The sequence below is a fragment of the Scomber japonicus genome, chromosome 19 (genome assembly GCF_027409825.1).
Source record: "Scomber japonicus isolate fScoJap1 chromosome 19, fScoJap1.pri, whole genome shotgun sequence".
Lineage (NCBI taxonomy): Eukaryota > Metazoa > Chordata > Actinopteri > Scombriformes > Scombridae > Scomber > Scomber japonicus.
The window spans coordinates 28,711,099-28,735,196 of NC_070596.1; the positions used below are offsets into that span (position 1 = coordinate 28,711,099).

At 41.4% G+C, this 24,098-nt stretch overlaps 1 protein-coding gene across 1 annotated transcript in view; it reads right to left on the reverse strand.

Annotated features, from left to right (window-relative positions):
- Window positions 1-14,518: 14,518 nt before the first annotated feature.
- Window positions 14,519-24,098, reverse strand: part of LOC128379912 (seizure 6-like protein) — a 47,411-nt gene continuing 37,831 nt past the window's right edge. The window contains 6 exon segments of the mRNA XM_053339551.1: window positions 14,519-14,551; window positions 14,648-14,753; window positions 17,031-17,145; window positions 17,747-17,782; window positions 21,508-21,702; window positions 23,810-24,001. Coding sequence (XP_053195526.1) covers window positions 14,519-14,551; window positions 14,648-14,753; window positions 17,031-17,145; window positions 17,747-17,782; window positions 21,508-21,702; window positions 23,810-24,001 — 677 coding nt within the window.

The window sequence follows — 24,098 nt, forward strand, 5'->3', positions numbered from 1 at the left end:
ACATGAAATTAACATTTAGAACAAAGTGAAGTTCACATTTTTATCTGAAGAAATGTCAGTGAAGGTTGAAAACATCACCAGCCTCCATGGAAAAAAAACAGACATTGAAAACATCAACAGAACAAATGAAAACAAAAAAATATCTCTGAGCAGTTCAGAAACATGAAGAATTAAACATAGAATATGACACATGAAATCTGAAATAACTTCTGTCTATTTCAGTTTACACAACTCAGCTGTGACTCCATAATAAAGCAAAAGTCCAGCATAGAGAGGCTGAGTGAATGTGGTCTGGACTCTGTGGAGGAGAGTCATGGTTTCAGAGACGCAGTAGAAGGACAGAATACCTGCTCTGTGATCCAGGTACACTCCGACTCTGGAGGAACGAGGTCCTGAGACGGGATCTTTAATGTTGTTGAACCAAAAATTATAACTATTAGTGTCACTATCTAAAGCCCAAGATTTGTCATTACGTCCAAATACACATTCATTTGACCGTCCTGCTCTGCTGATATTCTTGTATGTGACTGCTATACGAACTCTTCCTCCGCTCCATTCCACCTCCCAGTAACAACGTCCAGTCAGACTCTCTCTACTCAGGACCTGACTATAATAAGTAAATCTGTCTGGGTAAATAGAATAAGACTGTTGTTGATTCATGACTTCTACTTTTCTGTTCACATCAGATAATAACAGCAGTGTGTTTGCTGTGTTTGGATCCAGAGTGATTTCACATGAACATTTTAAGAAGTCAGCTCTGGTCTTGGGCTCTGGTTCTGACAGTGAAACCTTCACTTCAGTCCTTGTCAGTGAGATGTTTGTCCATTTGTCCCTCAGGATGTCCTGTAATTTTTTTCTGAGCTTTGACACAGCTGCTGTCACATCCTCAAAGTATCTCAGAGGACGGATATTGATGCTGGATGAGTCTGTAGGTTCACTGAGTTGTGACACTGAGGGGTAGTTGTGTAGAAACTGGTTGTGATCCTCTGTGTGTGAGAGCTGTTTCAGTTCAGCGTCTTTCCTCTCCAGCTCAGTGATCTCCTGCTGCAGCTTCTCCTGCAGCTCTTTGACTCCATTCACTTCAGTTTCCTGCTGGGATCTGATCTGCCGCTTCACATCAGAGCTTCTTTTCTGGAGGAGATGGATCAGCTCAGTGAAGATCTTCTCACTGTCCGTCATTGCTTTATCAGCAGAGTGACTGATAGCCTCCACCTCCTGTTGAAGCAGCTTCACATCTTTCTCTCTGTCCTGGATTCTCTGCTGGATGTTTAGTCGACTCACCTCGAGCTCTCTCTGTCTCTCAGTCCTTTCTGCTGCAGCTGAGACTGTGTCGTGGCCTTTATGTTCATCCACAGAGCAGAGATAACAGATACTCTGCTGATCAGTTCGGCAGAAAATCTCCATCACCTCATCATGACGAGAGCAGTTGTTCTCCTGAAGCTTCATCAAGGGGTCGACCAACTTGTGTTTCTTTAATGAAGCTGCATTATAATGAGGCTGGAGGTGTTTCTCACAGTAAGAGATCAGACACACCAGACAGGACTTGAAGGCTTTCAGCTTCCTCCCAGTGCAGACATCACAGGCCACATCTTCAGGTCCAGCATAGCAGTGATCAGCAGGAGCAGTTTGGAGTCCAGTCTTCAGCTTCCCCACTAAAGCTGCTAACATGGTGTTTTTCATCAGGACAGGTCTTGGTGTGAAGGTCTGTCTGCACTGAGGGCAGCTGTAGATCTGACTTTGATCCTCTCCATCCCAGACGTTTTTAATACAGCTTGTGCAGTAGCTGTGTCCACAGGGAATAGTCACCGGATCCTTCAGTAGATTATTACAAACTGAACAGCTGATTGTTTCTCGGTGCAGCTGATCTCCTTTCTGCGCCATTTCAGCTCTCAGTGGCAACGTGTCTGAGTTTCACTTACTGAGAAAGTGAAAGTTTGAAATCTGATCTGAACAACATGTGATCCTGTAGTAAATGCAGCTCTTATACTGCCTTACATGTTGATTATATCCATCTCCAAACTGTAGATCTGGTGGGGAGGGAAGAAATACAGAGTCACACAGAGTGGAGTTTGTTGTGTTTGAGAGCAGGAAGAAGAGGGAGGGGTTATCAATGATTCACTCCAGGAACAGGAGCAGTCTTAAAGAGACACTGTGTGTTTCACTGTTTCTTTCTACAGTGGAGTTCATTTCTCATTAAAAAACACTGCTCAGCTCTCCTTTCTATTGCCAAAGTTTTGCTGGGATCTGAAATTACCTCTCAGTGCTCAGAGTGGAGCTTGATGTGTTTGAAAGAATGAGGAGAGGTCATCAGTACGAGGAGCACTACTCTGAATTAAAACTGTGTTTCCTTTTTTATAGTGAAGTCTCAGATAAGACTAGCTCACCATTTTAAAACAGTTTTTTATTTAGATGTAAAATACTTGTTGGTATGTCAGAGTTTGGTGATGGCTCTGTATTTCTCTAACTGTTCCCTAAAATCAGATCAATTTATATTTATTATTGATTAAAAGTGTGTTCCAACATTTTAATGACTTCATGATCATTTTCTCACATATTTAATAAACTTCTTTGAAGGCAAAACAATATCAATTCAGAATATCATTCAGCTTCAGACGGGTCTAACATCATCCCAACCTGCATTCTCTCTAATGGCCATCAGGGGGCGACTCCACTGGCGACTACAGAAAGGAGTTAGATTGTATGAAAGTCTATGAGAGAATGACTCTACTTCTCCTTTGATTTATTACCGTAGTAAACATGTTTTATTAAGTTGTACTACCCTCTAAGGAGTTGGCTATTCCCTTGTTCCTGGAAGTACATTTTGTTTGAATGGTTTAAAGTCTAAAACAAGCATTAGCATTATCACAGTCAACCATAGACTGTAAATGTACCATGCTAACTAAGCTAGCAGCGAACTCCTAATGGTAGGTTCAGCTCCATCCTCTCATCCAAATATAGTTAAATAAATCCAAGATGGCAACTTGAGGTCTCAAAACAGGAGTCCACAAACCGGTGAGTGTTGTCACAGTTGATATGTCGATAACTTTTCACAGTATATCATTTCTGTCTCATTTCGGTACTTTATGATCCACAACATCGCTGGTTTGCATCTCCTCTGGGTCCTAGTGCCTGTTCAGTACTTTAAAGTAGTTATAAACACAGCCAGCAGTGGGAGACAAAGGACATAAAGAGCAATGGCAGTCAGGTGTCTAAATAAACAGTGATTTTCCTCTTTGTAATAATTCCTCCTGTTCATCATGACTATTAAACGATCTCCTTCAAATGTGCTTTCAATGAAAGGTGATGGAGGACAAATCCACAGTGTGTCCACACAGTCATTTAAAAGTAGATGTGAAATTATATTCAGCTTCATCAGTGTGAGTTAGTCATATCAAATGATATCTGACACATTTACAGTCTTTTTAGCATCAGATCTCCTCTTAGTGTTTCCTGTTGAGCTGTGGTGGAAGTATAGTAACAAAAAGACTTTGCTACTAAAAACACTGTAACGTTGAAACATAGAAGATGAAGATGAAGACTCATTTGGACGCTGAATGAGCCTAACCCTAACACAAACAAAAGAGAAAGAAACTAATTACAGTTATTTATGACTTAGCTTCACATCAACTTTTAAATACGTTATTACACAGAAGGAGGACTGTGGATTTAGTCCATAATGAAGGATCTTCTAATGGTCAGTATGAACAGGAGGAATCATTACAGCGAGAAAAACAGGTTTTAATGTTCATTTGGGCATCTGATTGTTGTTTTAAGACACATTTGAAAATGAACTATCCTTTAAGAAGGGAGGATAGGTGTGTATTTCCAAAAGCTGTACACAAACTAACCTGTCTGTGAGAAAAAACAAAAGTAACCTTGTCTCACTCATCGTGCGCCCAAGGCTGTATAAATACAATTTATTATTATATAATTGTTACAGGCCTATGCCACAGGCTGCCTCTGGACCCACTTGAGGAAACATTTCTCTGTCATTTTATAACTCTATGACTTTCTTGCTATTGCAGCAACTTTTCCTAACTGTCACCAAATAATGAAGATTAACATCATCATCATCATCGACCATCAGTTTTAAAACAAACAGGATCTTCTGAGTCATTATTCCTACATTGACACAATGTGCACTCATGAATAAAACATATTGATTTTAGTTACCGCATGACCTTTCACTTAGTGCTACCAGGAGGCCTAACATTGCTAAATCTATCATTTAACCAATACAACACTGTCTGTAAAACTAATGAGTAACTGAGGAGATTATTGGAGCTGGGTAAACACTCTATTGAGTGTTTCCTCTACGTAATTGTCATTTGATTTCAGATAATCTGTAACGCAAAATTTTGTCATGAGTGCATATTTTTTAAAAATGAGTTGGTCAGCATTTTTAACTTCCTAAGAAAAAAAAAGAATTGTCAGTTTGAATTTGAAGCTTGCTGGAGTCACATTTTCAAATAGAGAAAATATAAAACATACACTCAAGTCTGTGTTACAAGTTTGCAACCTAAACACTTTTTAAAAATTGAGTTCCAGTAGAAGTTTCAGTGGTTAATGTAGTTACCAATGCAGCTCAGACTTGGCAGAAATGGAATGTAATATTCATAAGTACGGTTTAATTTGTGTATTGTGTATGAAAATAATAATTGATGTGTTTTGCTACCTTAGAATGAGCCCTGTATATCTCCAGAGCAGGTCCTCTTCAATGGAGCCTGCAATGTTGCACCACCATGTTTCTACAGTAGCCCCGAACAGACAAACACCATAGTTTCTCCAGCCACACTTGCAGTAGGAGAACTTTATTAACAGGCCAATGCATTTCAGCTCGTGGCTTTCATCAAGGTCATCATAAAACACATTACAAGCAGTATTTATATATGCTATTGAAAACATGACATGCATCAGGCAATGGGTAATCCACCAAGGTGGCTTGGGTACATGGACATGTGACTTCAGGTCAATCATTGTCCCGGACAGGCAGCGAGGCAAGTGAAGTATCCAATAAATATGGGTGACACTATGGACCAAATATGGTGTCACCCATGTTATTTGATTGGCCTGAAGTCATATGATCATGTACCCAACCCACCTTGGTGGATTACCCATTGGCTGATGCATATCTGGATGCACATTATTGGTTCGTTATTGCACCTTTTTGATATGTTTCTGTTTTTTAAATACCCTATATAAATACTGCTGTTTTATGATAACCCTGATGAACTATGTTGGTCTATTAATAAAGTTCTCCTATACTACAAGTATTGCTGGAGCTTTGACTTTCTTGTTTCTGATTAATTTTTCCTCTCCATGCACCTTGGAAGTAGGTGAAGTTGTGCCATAAACCTCCATCCTGTTTCTACACTATAGATTATCTGCTTGGACGGAGTGTGGGGGTATTTATTTGGTTGCAATCTAAAAGTATGGGTAATGTAGGCCAAAGATTTTGACAAGGAAATAAGTGTGGGATAAAAAAGAAGCTATGTCTCTTCTGCTGCATTAATTTTGATCCTTTTTGTTGGATGGATTTCTGTTTTAATCCTTCTCCTTACAGACACTTTCCAGAGACTCCAGAGGGTCCAAAATCACACAGAGGGCCTGTAACCTTCTTTTGTTTAAAAGTGCAATTCCAACTCCACAGCACATAACAACAAATAAAAGATTGCTACTCTATAGACTGCTAGGTGGAGTCATTGGGTAACTGAATTTATTGTCTGTTTCTCTCAAACACAGTAAACTCTAACAAGCCTGAGTCTGCGTTGGCTGATATGGGGAATTTAAACCTTACATGAGATGTGAACTGGTTCAAAATAAAGCCATGAGGTACTTTTGGGGAGTAAATAAAAATGCTGTAGCTGTGAGAGGAGACGTGGCCTGTGAGGAACGTGGAACAGACTGATGTGTCTGGTTCACTTCACACTGTGATAAAACACTGGCAGTTTGAGGAAATGTTCACTTGTAAAGAAAAAGTCAATATCAGTTTGATTACAGACCTGTAAAGTCCTGAAAGGCAAGTGAGATTTTTTCCCATCTGGAGATCCATTCTATAAGTCTAATCTAAATTGTTTTCTCTCCTGTGTTTATGACTCAAGAATAGGTGAGAAAAAGTTTTGCTGGGATAATTTAAATGTTTCTAACTTTTTTGTTGTTGTGGTTGCTGTGAATACAGATGAAAAAGACACATGGGGGTAGTGGTACACTTGTGTCCTCCTGTGGCCGAAATGAGTATTACACCAACAAACACAGGAAAGTATTAAGATAAGATTTAGAAATTGGATCTCCAGAAAGTAAAAATCTCACTTGCCTTTCAAGGCTTCTGTATTTTGTCAGTTCAAGAAAGGCAAAATTTAGAATATTTAGTTTGAGTTTAGTACTGAAAATGACATTTAATGTGTTCAGGAGAAAAGGTCATACAACAGAATCAGATTGTCAGTAATGTGAGTTAAGTAACGAGATACATTTTGTTTTGTATTCTCTTTTATATAACACATTACAAGAAAAAAAAAAGTATATTGTGTTATATAGCTTTCATATTTCTCTATTCTACTGTGTTTCTGTGTAAAATAAGCCAAACATTTTAGATTAATCTGTACCTGAAAAAGAGCCAAACTGGACTCAAAACATTGTACTTTTCTTGTAATATGTTTTAATGTGTTTGTTTCTTTTTCTTTAATTTAAGAACATAAACAGTTTATGGTTTGCAGCAATGATTTGAGTCTTTATCTGCTTTGAATGAGAACCAAAAAAAGTTCTTTCTGTGAGTAACTTTTTATTGTTTTTCCCATGTAATTTGGTATTTGTATAGGACACGTAACACTTTTCTACCCTTTGTATACTGAGGAAAGTGTTCAGGCACAAGAGGTGTCCAATGATAATTTGTCAAATGACTGTAAAGACAGCTTCAACTGGAGTATACTAGCTTTATATCCAGGTTTATGTTATTTCTTGGTTGCTTATATTCCTCCAAACAGGACTCTCTTCCTATGTACAGATACGGTTTGGCTTGAATCATCATTCAGTAACATAATTTGTGGAGGACAGGGTACACAACCATCCAACATATCAGAGAGGATAGAAGCAGCCTAAGTCCAAAACTAGGACATTTCTCATAACTGCATTCATATGATCCTGTTTTCATTATGACGAAGTTATACAATGTAGAAATCCATGAATGATGACTGAGTAAAACTTTGAATAAAACATCCAATTATCAGCACACCAGGACAGAAGTAGTTATTTCAGTAGTTTTTTGCGTCCTGCTGCTGGTCAGTGTGTCACAGTTATTGGCTTTACTTTCTGCCTGAAGCTTAAAAACTGGAAAACTTCCAGTATAACAAAAGTGTCTCCTACCCAGTCTGTCTGTCTATTATACATAAATATCCTCCTACCTCTATACTGTGGGTTTGACCCATGCTGTTAGCTGCTTGTAATATTGATGATCTCCTTGTGTTTCTGAGCTCATTAGAATCTCTCTGGGTAATAGCACAGAATAAATGCTCTAAATGTAGACATAAATGTAATGTATTTCTGGCTCTGTGAATGCCTTTGGATCATTAAACTTATGTGGGTGGCACTCAGTTTTCTCAGAGTGCCTAATATCATCAAGCATCTGGTTAAAAGCTTCTCAAGAGTCAAATTAACCGCAGCAGGAAAGCCTCTGGAAATTGCTTTCGTTGCAGGAAGCATTATCTCCTTATTAGCATTCACGGTGGCAACAGAAGGAATCATTAGGACATTAAAACGGGCTGGAGGCAGGGAAATGCTGCGGGGCAGGATTTGCCGCCCACCCATCAGGGTATATTTGCAAGATGAGAACAGCACTCCAGAAAAGAAAAAAAACTTGCTTGTCAAACTGAACGCTTGCCAAAACTGCACACTAGGGTGAAAGTAAGGAGTTCATACTTCAAAGAAACTTTTCGGAACAATTAAGAAGATTAAAATCTTTTTTATGCATGCAGGGGGGTTGGAGAGCAGACAAAAACATATTTCTGCTGCACCACATTAATAACAACAAATATGATTTGGCCAAAAATGAAAACAACCATTTGATCACAAACACAGACTGTATATATAAAGATGGATGCAGTGAGGTGGGACGTCACTGCTTGGTTTAATTGGAGTTGGTTTGAAGCCCAGAGTTTGAGTTGCATCTTTTCCATTTGGAGCCAAGATTTGGAGCCAAGGACTGCAGGGTGTTTCCTTTAACACTCTGGAAACATGCCCCTCAGACCCAAGTTAATGCTGGCCTTCTGGGAACACCTAGTGCTACACATTAGTTAAATTGTGCTAACAGGGCAGTTATCATAATCACTTTACTTTGGACTTAGTGAAATATTTCAGCAATAGTCCTGGGGGCTGGGGAGAGCAGCAGGTGAGCCAAAATCACCCAATGATCAACAAGAAATCTTTCAAATCTTATTAACGGAGCAATAATTTCCAGAATGACCAGCAGCACACTTGTAATAGGGCCAGGATTTAGAGATTGAGACCAAAATGACTTGATGAAAACGATGGTTGAAAGGGCTTCAGCCTCAACATGTGGCAGCTAATTTTCAACAAACTTTAGAGGTACCAAATTATGAAATGGCTTTTCCCACCTGACAGAAAACGGTTTCTCTCTAAAAAGTTATAAAAGCTGGTTAAAGGAACATTTAACTGCTATTTTTGTAATTGTTTTAATACTGTGAAATTTTAACATTTAGGTGGAGGCTTCAAATAAGCCTAATTGCGTCACAGTCTTTTCTACTCTTCTCCTGCTGCTGGTAACTTTCCATTCACCACACCCCTGCTCTACCCCTGCTTATCAGCCACACCTACCTCATCAGTTAACTTTCTTCACCTGGGCACTCAGCTGCAGCTCATCAGTAAATCACCTGGACTCTCAGCTGCACCCCATCTATAATCAATATATATATATATATATATATATATATATATACACAATATATACATATATCCTGTTGTCCACTCACTCTTTGCCAGATCGTCATTTTGCATTTCCAATTTCTACATGCCAGACTTTCCAGTAATTATTCACGGACTGATTCCCTGGTTTCGACCCTGCTTGCTTTTGACCCCCTCTCCTCGTGTCTTCCCTGGTAAATGCACCAGCCTTCTGTCCCTGACCTCGAATATCGCCTGTTCCTGTTTGCCTGTGGCTGTGTGGCGTCCTCTGGCTTCGATCCTGTCAGGAGAGCCCAGAACTTCCAGCTTGGGTTAACCTTATGTCCGTGAGTCCTACTGGCATAGTCTTACCTGCTACCAACTCTGTCTTCAGTAACCCTGAGCCCTGCCTGTTGCCCTACTACACAATCTGTCTATACCTGTTCAGTTACCTTGAGGATTATAATAAAGATCATTTAAAACTGCTCACTGGTGTTCTGTCCTACCACCTCCACCCGTTACAAATTGGGTTTTCTGTCTCTCCATGCACCCTATATTATATATATATACCAATAAGGCCAGAAGGAACAATCATATACCAAAGATGAAGATTTAACAAGGTGAAATTACCCCAAATTAAAAGCCCTATATTTATGTTACAGTTATGGGTTTTTAGTTTCTGTTTTAAGAAGTCCTGGGAGTTTGGTGTAAGATCCAAGAGGAGGATGCTCCACAGTTCAGGAGAATGAAAACAGGAAGCAGCTTCACCAGATCTCTTTTGGGAAACATGAACTTCTAAAAAGGAAGCAGCGGGAGATCTGAGAGTTTTGGTTGGCGCGTTAAGAAGCTGCTATAGCTTATGTAAGATTGAGAAGAAGTTTAAATGCTAATTCCCACCGGACACATTTTAACATAAAAACATAAACAAATAAACTTGACTAATAAGTTGTTTCAGTTTTCACTTCAAGCTGCATACTGGACTATGATTGGCTCCAAACTAGTCGTGATGTCACAAATCCTGCTCATAGGTACACATCTTAAACCAGGGGTGTCAAACATGCGGCACGTGGGCCAGAACCTGCCCACCGAGAGGTCCAGTCCAGCCCAGTTTCCTTCTTCCTCTTTTCCTTCCATCTGTTTTCCCTTCCTTCCTTTCTTCTTGTCTTCTCTTCCTTTCTCCCTGTCCTTTCATTCCTTCCTTCCATCTGTCCTTGCTGCCTTTCTTCCATCTTTCCTTCCTGTGTTCCTGGGTTCTTCTCCTCATTCTTTTCCTTCCTTCCTCCCTGTCTTTTTTTCATTCCTTCCTTCCATACTTCCTCCTTCTCTTCTGTCCTTCCTACCTTTCTTCCTCCCTGTCTTCTTTTCCTTCCATCTGTCTTCCCTTCCTTTATTAGTTCCTTTTTGTCTTCTCTTCTCTTCCTTCCATCTTTCCTTCCTGTATTCTCTTCCGTCTCCTCCTTCTTTTCCTTCCTTCCTTTCAGTGATCCGGCCCACATGAGATCAAATTGGTCTCTCTGTGGCTCTTGAATGAAAATGAGTTTGACTCCTCTGCCTTAAACTCTAAGGTCAAAACAGCCTTTTAGTGTCAAACTCAATCACATACATCATTCTGCACAGCGAAGCAACAAGAAACAACAAGAAAAACATATTTTTGAGTAGTGGAAGTACTTCTGGAGAAACCTAGACATCACATTTATATAATCCATCTTAAATTTTTTAATGCAGATGAAAGAAAATGTGCAATATATTCCTTTCTGAAGCTAATAAGAGACTCAGAGTAGTCAGTTGTGTACTCGCGTTTTGATAAATTAACTTGTTTTTCAGTATTTTAAATTAATGTGATTGTATTATATTGTTCGGATAAAGGATTATGATACAGTTTTTCACCAGTGTCTCTTCTCATTTTGACCTATATGAAGCTGAATCCATGTTTAGTCATATTCGAACTACAGATGCAAATTAGCTGCTGAGCAAACACAGTTCCACATTTATATTGAATGAAGTTGGCTCGAAAGGTCTAACACAGAATTGGGTGATAATTTATACATTATAATTATAATTTTGACGCAAGAGTTGCAGGAAGACAACTCGAGGGTTAATGTGCACTGTCAACTATTAATACTAAATAAAGGGAAAATAGAATATAACCCAGTTTTAATAACCATTTACAATATAAAACAAGTTTGTTGGCTGCTATAAAGACTGCAGAAAGAGCACTGACAGATGTTTGTGGGTGCCAACAGACAAATTAATTAATCATAATTTCATCTGCTTCCTCATGGACTTTATATTTCTCCACATTTGGCCCCTGAAAAGAAAAATCAACAGAACAAATCCATATTTAGAAATAATCTTTTGTACTTTTTTTATTCAAGTTTTACCATTTATTTAGGGAAACTGTTAACATTTGTCTTCTCATAATGAAAATGTACATTTATCAATCTGCATAAAACATCACATATACAGTACATCAAAATAAATACATCATCTGGTGGGTTGATTGAGCTCTTTGCACTCGAAGGTTCGGTCAGTTAACTACAGCTACGCTATTCACATTTGCAGCCTCCAACGTCTGCAAAAAAAAGTGTGTTTTTCCATTTCCCTTTTTAGTCGTCAGCCGGTGCAGAGCTGGAGACTCCCAGGCCAGTCTACCACAGTCATCAGTCTAACTACATGTGAGAGAAATAAGACAACAGTACTGCACTGGCCCTAAAGTCACAGATTTATATACCACTTAACTACAGCTACAGCCAGACCTGGACCGGTTGGAGTAAAAAGCCTTGAAGGCGACTGCAGGCAGGAGGGAGTTCGGGGACAGGAGACAGCTGACATCCTGTGTTGGACTGGAAGCAACTGAACATTTTTTCCCCTCCTGTTATTATCATTTTATGGCATCAGATGGTGACTCGAGTGGATATAAACGAAAACTAAAAACCCCCATCCTTCTTTGAATTTATCAGCTTAACTCAACGTAACTAGCATTTTTCCCACTAAATTGCTGACAAGTGAAAGTTTTTTTTATGGTGGGTGAATAAATAACGATCATTCAATCAATTAACAAATGCCATAAATCCATACCATTACACTGACGAAACTAAAAACATGGAAACAACCTGTGAGGGCAGCGTAGCACCTGAACGGTTTACAGTATGCATGCACACTCTGGAGTTATCTCATAGTCCAAACTTGCGAAAAATGCAAGTGTTTAGATGCTTTTTTAAAAATCTTTCTCCACATTCTCCACACAAGTACGCAACTGATAAGTGAGTCAATGAGGTTGTTTTGTCTCCATGTGGTTTAGTCAAATTTAAATGGTTAAAATGTGAAAAGGCTTTAATTATCATCTTTGCACAATGATCGAGCGTGTGCGTTTACGTACTTGCGTGGAGCTTGTTAATAATTATCTTTGCAAGACGAAAACTTAAGAGTTTAGTGAATCCTCAGCAGCCCATCAACCAGAGACCAACGCTGGCGGCCCAAAGCAGCACGAACAAACGGTAGCAGCTGAGAAACGAACACTGCAACACTTTACTAAACTTCAACCTGTGAAGGACATACGTTGCTCCATTTGCCTTTTAGAGTAATTTGCTAACTTTTGTCGGTACTACACAGATCCCTTTTTATCTGTCTTAAGGTCCGTTTATCCTCAACGTTAAATACGGATACAGACGGATACGAAGAAGAAATAACAATGGAGGAACTTTTTGAGGAAAGGTGGTGAGAGTTGTTTAGAAACTTTAAACATATCGTTTTTGTCTTTTATGCAAGAGGAACATTATCAATATCTCCTCCACAGTCGCCATGTTTGTTTCATAAACGTTTGACTCTGTGCTGCCCCCTGGTGGATGTATTGACTCTGTGCTGCCCCCTGGTGGATGTAGTGACTCTGTGCTGCCCCTTGGTGGATGTATTGACTCTGTGCTGCCCCCTGGTGGATGTATTGACTCTGTGCTGCCCCCTGGTGGTTGTATTGGTTAACATCCATGCCAACATAAAGGACGCATGGAAGTATGTGAGCAGTGACAGTAACATCGTTTGAAACAGACGGATACATTTCATACGTCCGTTGAGCATAAATGGGCCTTTACACTGATGTTTGCCCAGTTGCTCAATTTCCTGATTAGTGTGTTTGTAATTAGTTGTTTGGAGCTATCAAAAGGGGGTTGTGACATCATGATTGACAGCTGTGGCAGCCGCTCTCAACCCTCCGATAAACAGCCAGACAGCTGAGCTACTTCCCATCAACTGTACAGACTCTGACTCCAATTTTTGTCACACAAGCAAGATGGCCACTCCCAGAAATTATATATTGTGGCTTCACTTTTGCATGTCGTCCATATTTATATCCAGTTGATGACATAAATGGAAGTTGAAGTGTTTGATTGGATCTGTCTGCTGTCATTTAGACATATTTTGAGGATAACCCCAGAGATCTGCAGCTGCTCAAACACGACAAAGAAGATGCTTCCAAATTAAAACCAAAGGCTTTGTTCAGACTGCGGACAGATCATATTTGTGTGTCCAGACATCACCTGCCTACATCTACATGGGTTGCTGTGGTAACAATGCAGGCATCAGTAACTACGTATGATGGTGATGCTGCTTTCTAGCGTGGCAGCATTATAAATAGAGATCCAACATCCTCTCAAAGTGCCAGCAGACAGTTTATTTTAGTATCTGCTGGCACTCTGATTGTTGACCTCTGTGTTGGCTAATAGCAGCATGGATTCTGCTCAGCTGCTCCATCACATAAAAGAAACTTTGATTTGAGCATCCAGTGCATCCAGACTGAGACACAGCTGTAGAAATATGACTGGAAACCATCTTAAAATGTGAAACTTTGCATTTCATGTGTTTTTTTTACTGTTCAGACTTTTTAAAATCAATCTGGATACAACCTCAATATGTGAAACAACAGATTTGGGCTGGCTGTCTGAACAATGAGGAAAAGCTGCTGACAGACACTTTCTGTGCTTCACACCAGTTAGCTTCACTGTCGCTTATGTTTCATAGTGCAGTTCGGTGGATAAAGGTTCAATGGTTTGGCACACAGTGAATTGGACTAAGAGCCTAAAAGTAGCATCACCCTCTTTCTATTAACTGAATCAATCATCAGTTTTGAATTGAGAACTGATTCTGAATTGAATTATGACGCCAAAAATCTGAATCCAATCCCCTTAAAAAAATACTAAAAAGTGCTTCAATCCTCTTATTCCACATTATCCTCAAACTGCGTCCTGTCCCCAACTCCTTCCCCTTTCCCCCTCCTTAAAACTTATTTTCATCCCAACTTCACACCCAACATCTCTTCTTTTCTCACCACATTTGATGTTTTGAGATGATCTTTGGGCTTTTTTCCACACAGGCTCGTCTCCTCTCCCCCTCCACGTTTTTTTATTTTTTATTTTTAAACCCTCTCCTTTTTTTTTCTCCCCGTTGTGTCTTCAGAAGCCATCGCGTCAGAGGAGGAGAGAACAAGATCTGCGGCGTCTCGTGGCAGAAGGGGCTGGACATCATCTATTCGTATTTACATCGCCTCCTCCTGGGCGGAGAAGGAGGGAGGAGAGGATGAAGAGTTGGGAAGGGGCGGTCGTTTTTTGTTCAGAAATGTCTTTTGTGAGGCTTCTCATATTGATACTTCATATTCACGAGTGTCTTGCTGAAAATGAAAGAGGAGATGAAAGAGGCAGCGTTAGTTGTCTGTCATGAAGTCCAGATCTAGAAATCTAATGTTTTTAGTGTATTGGACACTTACTCCTCCTGTCTCATAGAGCGGGTTGTCAAATTCGGTCTCCACAGTGATCTGTCGGTATGGGTGCGGGTAGATGAGAGGCAGCCTTAAGTTGGAGTGATATCGGCACCTAATGAGAAAAATGAGAGAAAACAGAAAAAAGGAATGAAGACAGTTCAGAGATTCAACGTCCAAAGTGAGATTTCTTCATGTATATCATATATATTATTGAATTAAATATACTCATATTATATTCATGACATTTTATAATATATACACTCAATGAGCACTTTATTAGGAACACCTGTGCGATCAATATTTTGTCCACAATATATTAGAAACACAAAAACATGACCTCAATGATAAACATTAAGTGTAATGATCACCTTCATAAAAGTAGAATTAATGGCAGAGCTGTTGCATAAGATTGCACAGGTGTTTCTAATAAAGTGCTCAGTGAGTGTGTACTTCTATAAAACATATGTTAGTTTATGCCACAGCAGTCAGGTGTCCATATGAGCAGTGAAAGAGGTTTTCCTGGCTGTAATCATTCCTCCTGTTCATACTGACTATTAAAAGATCTCCTTCAATGTAAAGTGATGCATTTAAAAGTATCTGATCAGCTTCTATTGAGCTTCATCAGTGTGAGTTAGTCATATCAAGTGATATCTGACACATTTACAGTCTTTTTAGCATCAGATTCCCTCTTAGTGTTTCCTGTTGAGCTGTGGTGGAAGTATAGTAACAAAAAGACTTCAGTATGTTACACTACTACTACTACAGTCTACAATTAGCCAGTTAGCTGACTTAGCCGCCGAGCTACAGCCGAGCTAGCAGCTAAGCTAGCAGCAGAAAGCTTCTGGTAGAGGTGGTGACTTTGATTGACAGGTGACACTTGGTAGGGGGCGGGGCTTCAGCATTTGTTGTTGAGCTGTGGTGGAAGTATAGTAACAAAAACACTTTGGTACTAAAAACACTGTAACGCTGAAACATAGAAGATGAAGATTTGACTCATTTGGACGCTGAAGCTTCATATTAGCTTCAGATCAACTTTTAAATCCATGTTTACACAGAAGGAGGACTGTGGATTTAGTCCTCCATCACTTTTCCATTATAAGTGCATTATGAAAGGATCTTCTAATGGTCAGTATGAACAGGAGGATGTTCTTTCATGCTCATTTGGGCTCCTGGCTGTTGTTTTAAGACTTGAAAAATTGCAAATGTATCCTTTAAGGGAAACACATCTCTTTTTTTTTAAGTACAACTACAACATTTTGACTTTACATCTTCATCGTGCTGACTCACTTAAATATGTGACAGGTACATTGGAGTAAGGTGCAGCTTGAATAAAAATAAGAAAAAGTACTGCTAGAATATTTATTGATTTGCAGAGACTACAGAGAGTTTCCCACTTTGGATGTTAAAGAAATAGGTTGACATTTTGCGAAATATGCGTATCAGCTTTCTGTCTTGTTATTGAACAAAATTTAATGTGTTTATCCCAAACTTTAGAAGTGCTTGTAGGACAATTTAGTTAGTTTTGGACAGAGCTAGATTTGCTGATTCCAGTCTTTGGACTAAGCTGCTGGCTGTATCTTTATATTTAACAAACAGATATAAGGGTGAGGTATTTAAGGTCGTGCATCACTGTGGTCCCTACATTATATTACCAAAATGTTAAGTACGCTTCAGTAAAAAGCTCTTTATGGTGTGCACTCGCTCTTATAGTAAATACTTTGAGAAGTAGAGAAAGGCCAAGAAGAGAAGCACCTTTAAAGTCTGTGTAAAGTAAGAATAAATATGTGTTCTGAGTTTGACATACCACAGAAAAGTGTGTTGTTAACCACCCTGCCAAATTTGAATGATTAAAAAAATCGCCAAATATATGAAATTAGGCTTCAAAGTTGTGTAAAAATCAGCCTCTTTCTCTGCTACCAAATGCTGTGGGCGTGGCCACCGAGTCAGCTGAAGCCCCGCCCCCTATCAAGTGTCACCTGTCAATCAAAGTCACCACCTCTACCAGAAACATGGAAGCTACATCTGAGAGTTTTCTGCTGCTAGCTCAGCTGCCAGTCCAGTGACTAACTCGGCGGCTAACTCAGCAGTTAGCTTGGCGGCTAACTCAGCTAACTGGCTAACTATAGACTGTAGTAGTAGTAGTAGTGTGTGCTGAATGTATTTATACCTCTACAGCAGCAGGGGCGGGTTTATGCTAATCACTAAATCCTGAACACAGAAATGTTGAAACACAGTTTGTGAAGCCTAGCTCCACAATTCAAATCCAAATGGTTGAAATGCTTTTTACACCTTTTTTAGAAATACATTTATGACCTATTTAATGTGTTTAGAAGAAAATGTCTGAATTCACTTTACAAAGTATTTAAAGCTGCGCAGTCAAATGGCTTACCGTGTGACATAGACGTACGCCCCTCCCAGCAGCACAGACAGCAGAAGAACCAGGATGAAGATGGCCAACGCTACGTTCCCTCCATCCAGAGTGGAGCCTGCAGTTGCCTCTGCAACTGATCGACAACAAGCGAATAAAACAAGGTTAATTAAAAAAGATACAATTTCATCAAGACAACAAATAAAACCTCTAATAAAAAAATAAAGAAAAGTCTGGGGGTAAGGGTGGCTTTAGCAAACGCAGGTGGGTGCTACAGGTAAACAGATGAAGGGAAACAGGTGTATGCACAAAGACACAAACACAAGGCGCGAATGAACTCGGCAGGCAGATGTTTGCTGATGCAGGCAGAGCAGACACACAAAGAGAGAGAGAGAGAGATAGAGAGAGAGAGAGAGAGAGAGAGAGAGAGAGAGAGAGAGAGAGAGAGAGAGAGAGAGAGAGAGAAAGAGCGAGAGAGAGAGGTGAAGTGCTTTTTATTCTTTCTCTCGTGTGATGTTTGAGGGTTTTTGTTATTTTTTTGTCAGTCTAGAAATCAAACTGAGGTATTTTTTCACCCCCAACAGCACCAGAGTACACACACAAACACACGCACACACACACACACACACACACACACACACACACACACACACACACACACACACACACACACACACACACACACACACACACACACACACACACACACACACACACACACAGGCAGGCAGACTCACCTTCCAAAGCATGGTTGCCAAAGCAGTCATGGTTGGCTGCAAGACATCATTCTGTCAGTCAGTGCATGTTTGTAATCTTATATCACACTTCCTGTTGAGTTTGTATTTGTAACAAGGCGGCTTTGACCTGACCGCTCGCTAATCCCCCCTTCCAGCCCCCCCTTGCTGTTTCCACACCTGTCAGGATTTCCATTGACGCAGGACTGATATAACGGTGACGAGACATTTGAGGACGTCATCTCAGGCTTTGGGAAAAGAAACACTGATTGACAGTCATTTTATGGACCAAGCAACCGAATAATCATTAAATTTATCAATAATGAAGATAATTGCTAAAGGAAGAGAGGGACACCACAACAGAGTTTAAATTTGACATAAAATCTACCATATACTGTCGTTAATGCTATGATCTTATGGCTTGAACGTAATGCTTGGTTACTACTCTTCAGGTAGTAATATAGTTAGCTGGACATATTAATTAGAGCAGATAAATGCAATTCATTCTTTACATGTTTGCTCTTGTGTTTTTGGTTTTGGAAAGACAACGCTTCAAACTCTTTAAATACAAAGAATGTCTAAATTCACAGCCTTGTGTACAGCGCTTTAACATGTGGAAGAATCCAAAGGAAAACAGGCCTACGGTGTCTAGTTTGGTATCAGACACGCTTCAATCGATTACACACGTCGTTCTGGGTCCAGTTTCAGCATAAAAGTGACTGAGATCATTTTCTAACCTCAGTAAATGTTTTCAAAATGTGTTTATGGTCTCAATCGCTAGTTTAAAGCCTTCTTCAATGCAGTATGATGTTCATTTGTGACATTTTGGCCTCCCTGATTTTATATTTGATGATAAAGCAGGGTATGCATTAGGGCGTGGCTACGTCCTGATTGACAGGTTGATTGACCAATGTCCTCGAGATCCAGCCATCGCAACCATAGCAACCTCCCCGCTCCACCCATGGCTCCGCCTCATGCCCATATAAGTAGAATCTGTGTTTTTATTTTTCCCAGCTCAGATCTGAAACTATTGGCTTCCGAGCAGCAGTCCACAAACCAATGGGTGACGTCACGGATTGTAACGTCCATTTCTTTTATACAGTCTACGGCTGAAGTAGTGCTATAGCATGAAACAACAAGCGAGAGAGGGTCTTCTGTTTATGGTTTACTGTTCTCAAACCAATCATACTGAGCCATTTCATGAAACCATAGCTGAACTCGTTCACCTTCATACAGACAGGAAGTCTCCATCCTTCCCCTGTGAGCGATTAAAAGGCTGCATAACATATTCAGTGTTTTCTTTCTGCTTTTAATTAATCTGTCAGTTATTTTCTTGATTAGTTGTTTGGTCGATAAAATGTCAAGAATGATGAAAAATATTGATCACTGTATCCCAAAGACGAAAACACATCCATTCATTTTCTGCCTCTTAAACCCAGACATCCTTGTCCCCTGTTAGCTCCTTCTGGGGGATCCCAAAGCGTTCCCAGGCCAGGAGAGATATATAATCCCTCCTGTGTGTTCTGGGTCTGCCTCAGGGTCTCCTCCCAGCTGGACGTGCCTGGAACACCTCTAAAGGGAGCCGTCCAGGAAAAAGACAGAAATGAAATCCTCAAATGTCTTCTTTTGTCCTAAACAATGGTCCACAACCCAAAAATATTCAGTTTACTATCAAAGAGGCTTAAAGAAACCAGAAAATATTCACATTTGAGAAGCTGGATCAAAGAATCTGTACTCCAAATGATGAATCATTCATCAATATAATATTATAATCATTGCAGCCATGAATTAGTTTCAACTCGCTGATATCGCCTAAAGGCCCATTTATACTCAACGTACGTATGAAAATGTATCCGTCCATTTCAAACGATGTTACCGTCGCTGCTCACATACTTCCATGTGTCCTTTACGTTGGCATGGATGTTAACCAATACATCCACCAGGGGGCAGCACAGAGTCAATACATCCACCAGGGGGCAGCACAGAGTCACTACATCCACCAGGGGGCAGCACAGAGCCAATACATCCACCAGGGGGCAGCGCAGAGTCAATACATCCACCAGGGGGCAGCGCAGAGTCAATACATCCACCAGGGGGCAGCGCAGAGTCAATACATCCACCAGGGGGCAGCACAGAGTCAATACATCCACCAGGGGGCAGCACAGAGTCACTACATCCACCAGGGGGCAGCACAGAGTCAAAGGTTTATGACAACAACAAACTCAGAAACAAACATGGCGACTGTGGAGGAGATATTGATAATGTTCCTCTTGCATAAAAGACAAAAATGATATGTTTAACCTTCCTGTCGTCCTCACGGGTCAAATTGACTCTGTCTGTTTTGACTGTTCCTTCTTTCCTTCCTTCCTTCCTTCTTTCTTCCCTTCCTTATTTCTTCTGTCCTTCCTTCCTTCCTTCCTTCCTTCCTTCCTTCCTTCCTTCTTTTTCTTCCTCCACTCCTTATTTCCTCTGTCCTTCTTTCCTTCCTCTTTTACTTCCTCCCTTCTACCTTCTTTCCTTCTTTTCTCTGTCCTTCCTTCCTTTCCTTTCTCCCTTCCTTCTTTCCTTTCTTCCTTCCTCCCTCCCTCCTTTCCTTCCTTCTCCCTCACTTCCTTCCTCCCTCCCTCATTTCCTTCCTTCTTCCTTCCTTCATTCCTCCTTTCCTTCTGTCTTCCTTCCTTTCCTTCCTTCCTTCCTTCCTTGACTTGAGGACAACAGGAGGGTTAAAGTTTCTAACCAACTCGCACAACCTTTCCTCAAAAAGTTCCACCATTGTTATTTCTTCTTCGTGTCTCACTAGGGCTACGTATCGAGTAGTGACAGCAACACTGCCCCCCCCATGGTTTCCGGTGGTACTGCTCCGTTTGGTCCGTATCTGTAAGCTTTATGGAAACGTGCAGAAATACGGACGAAATGAACGCAGAGCACGGACAGAAGGCTCCGTCTGTATCCGGATTTAGGAAGGAAAGATTGAAGGAAGGAAAAAAGAAAGGGAGCAAGGACAGAAGGAAGGAAGGGAAAAAGGGAGAAAGGAAGGCAAGACAAGAAGGAAGGAAAAAAGGAAGACAGGAAAGAAAGATGGAAGGAAGAAAGGGAGCAAGGACAGATGGAAGGAAAAGAGGAAGGGAAGAAGGAAGGAAGGAAGGAACAGAAGAGAGGAAGAAAAGATGGAAGGAAGGAAAGATGGAAGGAAGGAAGAAAGAAAGAAAGGGTGCAAGGACAGATGGAAGGAAGGGAAAAAGGGAGAAAGGAAGAGAAGACAAAAAGGAGGGAAGGAAGGAAAAGAAGGGAGGAAGGAAGACAGGAAAGAAAGATGGAAGGAAGAAAGGAAGGGAAGAAGGAAGGAAGGAAGGAAGGAAGTGGGCCGCATTGGACCCCTTGGTGGGCCGGTTCTGGCCCACGGGCCGCATGTTTGACTCCCTTGCACTTGAGCTACATATCGAGAAGTGACAGCAACACTGCCCCCCCATGGTTCCCGGTGGTACTGCTCCGTTTGGTCCGTATCCGTATTTTTAACGTTGAGCATAAACGGGCCTTTATCTGAACATCGAGTATTTTCACTGAGGTCGCACATGATTGGACAATCACAAGTTGGGGGTGGGGCTTAGCGAACTGTCAGGTGCATGCATAGGGGCATGATCAATCTGTATCAACAAGCATGGGACAAAAAAGTATTCCAAAGATATCGTGTGTACATGCATCCATCCAAAAAGGTCTACGAGGGTTTCATTCCACACACAAACAGGGAGATGTAGAAGTCTCACCTCTGCAGAGCGGGAGAGGTCCGCTCCAAAACGACGGGTTCCCCAGGATGCATTTAATTGCGACCTCTCCGATGAGCTCGTAGCCTTGGTAACAGACAAAGGTGAGCGACTCGCTGGGCAGGTAAAGCTTCTTGGACAGGACCTGGTAGCCGTTGTCAAGGAGACCGGGGTTCTCACAGGAAACAGAATCCTCGGCTAGACGCGAGGGAATAAAAATAAAAAATGAAAGCTTGGGTTGGATCCCGCTGAGTTTCTCTCAACGAATCAGAGGTTTTGCGTCAGAGCTGGACTGACAGATCTGACAGGTTCTAGCTGAGGTGACATGACTCATGGATAATCTCCACCCCCTCCTCCAGGTGGCGGAGGGCTGATTGGTACGCTGCATTAGCATTTGAATTTACATATCAAACACTTTGCACAAACATTAATAACCCTGAAAACACACACACACACACACACACACACACACACACACACACAGACACGTGTACACCGTCAGTCTTGAGATGAGAATGCAGGAGATGAAGCGTCGTCTTTGGCACGCAGAGACGCTGTGATCCGTGTCAGCAGAGGAAAGAGAGCAAGGGCTTTTTTTTTTTTTTCCTCTTTTTTTTGCAAGAAATCACACAAACCCACTCATGTTAGATTGCACAGCGACAGGAAGAGAGCCTTTCATCTCCAGTTAACTGCCATGTGAAACTGTCTATCCTGATGACAGGTCTCTGAAATCACAGAGACGGTGAATTACACAGATAACGACTGAACTGAAGCAGCCTTTCAGCCACAAGTTCAATAAAATAACCACTAGCTTTTATATGGTGAGTAAAACAATCTCACCTCTCTCAAAATATGTTTCTTTTCTTTTCTTTCCTTGCTGCCTGGCAGTTTAGTTTTAGTGAGTTCATCAAGTGATTTAGTAGTTTCAGTTTAGTTTTTATTTAGTTTTAGTCTTAAGAAGGAAGGGAGGGAGGAAGGAAAGGAGGAAGGAAGGACGGAGGGAGAAAGGAAAAGAGGAGGGGGAAGGAAAGGAAGGAAGGAAGGAAGGTAGGAAGGAAGGAGGGAAGGAAGGAAGGTAGGAGGGAAGAAAAGGAGGAAGGGAGGGAGGAAGGAAGGAGGGAAGGGAAGAAGGAAGGAGGAAGGGAGGAAGGAAGGAATGAAAGAAGGAGGGAGGAAGGGAGGAAGGAGGGAGGGAGGAAGGAAGGTAGGCGGGAAGGAAAGAAGGAGGGAGGAAGGAAGGAAGGAAGGAAGGAGGGAAGGAGGGAGGGAGGAAGGAAGGAAGGAAGGAAGGAAGGAAGGAAGGAAGGAAGGAAGGAAGGAAGGAAGGAAGGAAGGAAAGAGAACGTTCATCTCCAGTTAACTGCCATGTGAAACTGTCTATCCTGATGACAGGTCTCTGAAATCACAGAGACGGTGAATTACACAGATAACGACCGAACTGAAGCAGCCTTTCAGCCACAAGTTCAATAAAATAACCCCTAGCTTTTATATGGTGGCTAAAACAATCTCACCTCTCTCAAAATATGTTTCTTTTCTTTTCTTTCCTTGGTGCCTGGCACAGCAAGGTTCTTATAGTTTAGTTTTAGTGAGTTCATCAAGTGATTTAGTAGTTTCAGTTTAGTTTTTATTTAGTTTTAGTCTAAGGAAGGAATGGAGGGAGGAAGGAAGGAAGGAAGGGGAGAGAAGGAAAGGAAAGAAGGAAGGTAGGAGGGAAGAAAAGAAGGAGGGAGCGAGGGAGGAGGGAAGGAAAGAAAGAAGGAAGGAAGGAAGGAAAAGAGGAAGGAGGAAGGAAAGGAGGAAGGAGGAAGGAAAAGAGGAAGGGGAAAGGAAAGGAAGGAAGGTAGGAGGGAAGGAAAGAAGGAGGGAGAGAGCAAGGAAGGAAAGAAAGAAGGAGGGAGGAAGGAAGGAAGGAAGGTAGGAGGGAAGAAAAGAGGAAGGGGGAAGGAAAGAAGGAGGTAGGAAAGAGGGAAGAAAAGAAGGAGGGAGGGAGGAAAGAAGGAGGGAGGGAGGAAGGAAGGAAGGAAAGAATGAAAGAAGGAGGGAGGGAGGAAGGGAGGAAGGAGGGAGGGAGGAAGGAAGGTAGGAGGGAAGGAAAGAAGGAGGGAGGAAGGAAGGAAGGAAGGAAGGAGGGAAGGAGGGAGGGAGGAAGGAAGGAAGGAAGGAAGGAAGGAAGGTAGGAGGGAAGAAAAGAAGGAGGGAGGGAGGAAGGAAGGAAGGAAGGAAGGAAGGAAGGAAGGAAGGAAGGAAGGAAGGAAAGAGAGAAGGAGGGAGGGATTAAGGACGAAACGTTCTTTCTGATACTCACAGACACAGTGAGGGAGTCTGGACGTCCACACAGGAGTCCCAGGCTCTCGGCCGTAGCAGGTGATGGTGGCGCCGCCCTGCAGGATGAAGCCGGAGCTGCAGCTGTACTGAATGGTCGTCCCCACCAGCAGCTTTGGGTCCGACAGAGACCGGGTGGAGTGCTCCACATGGCCGGGATCAGAGCAGTACATGACTGGAGGAAAGGAATCACAAGTATCTGGTTATGTCCTTCCTTCCTTCCTTCCTTCCTTCCTTCCTTCCTTCCACCTTCTTTCCTTTCCTCCTTCCTC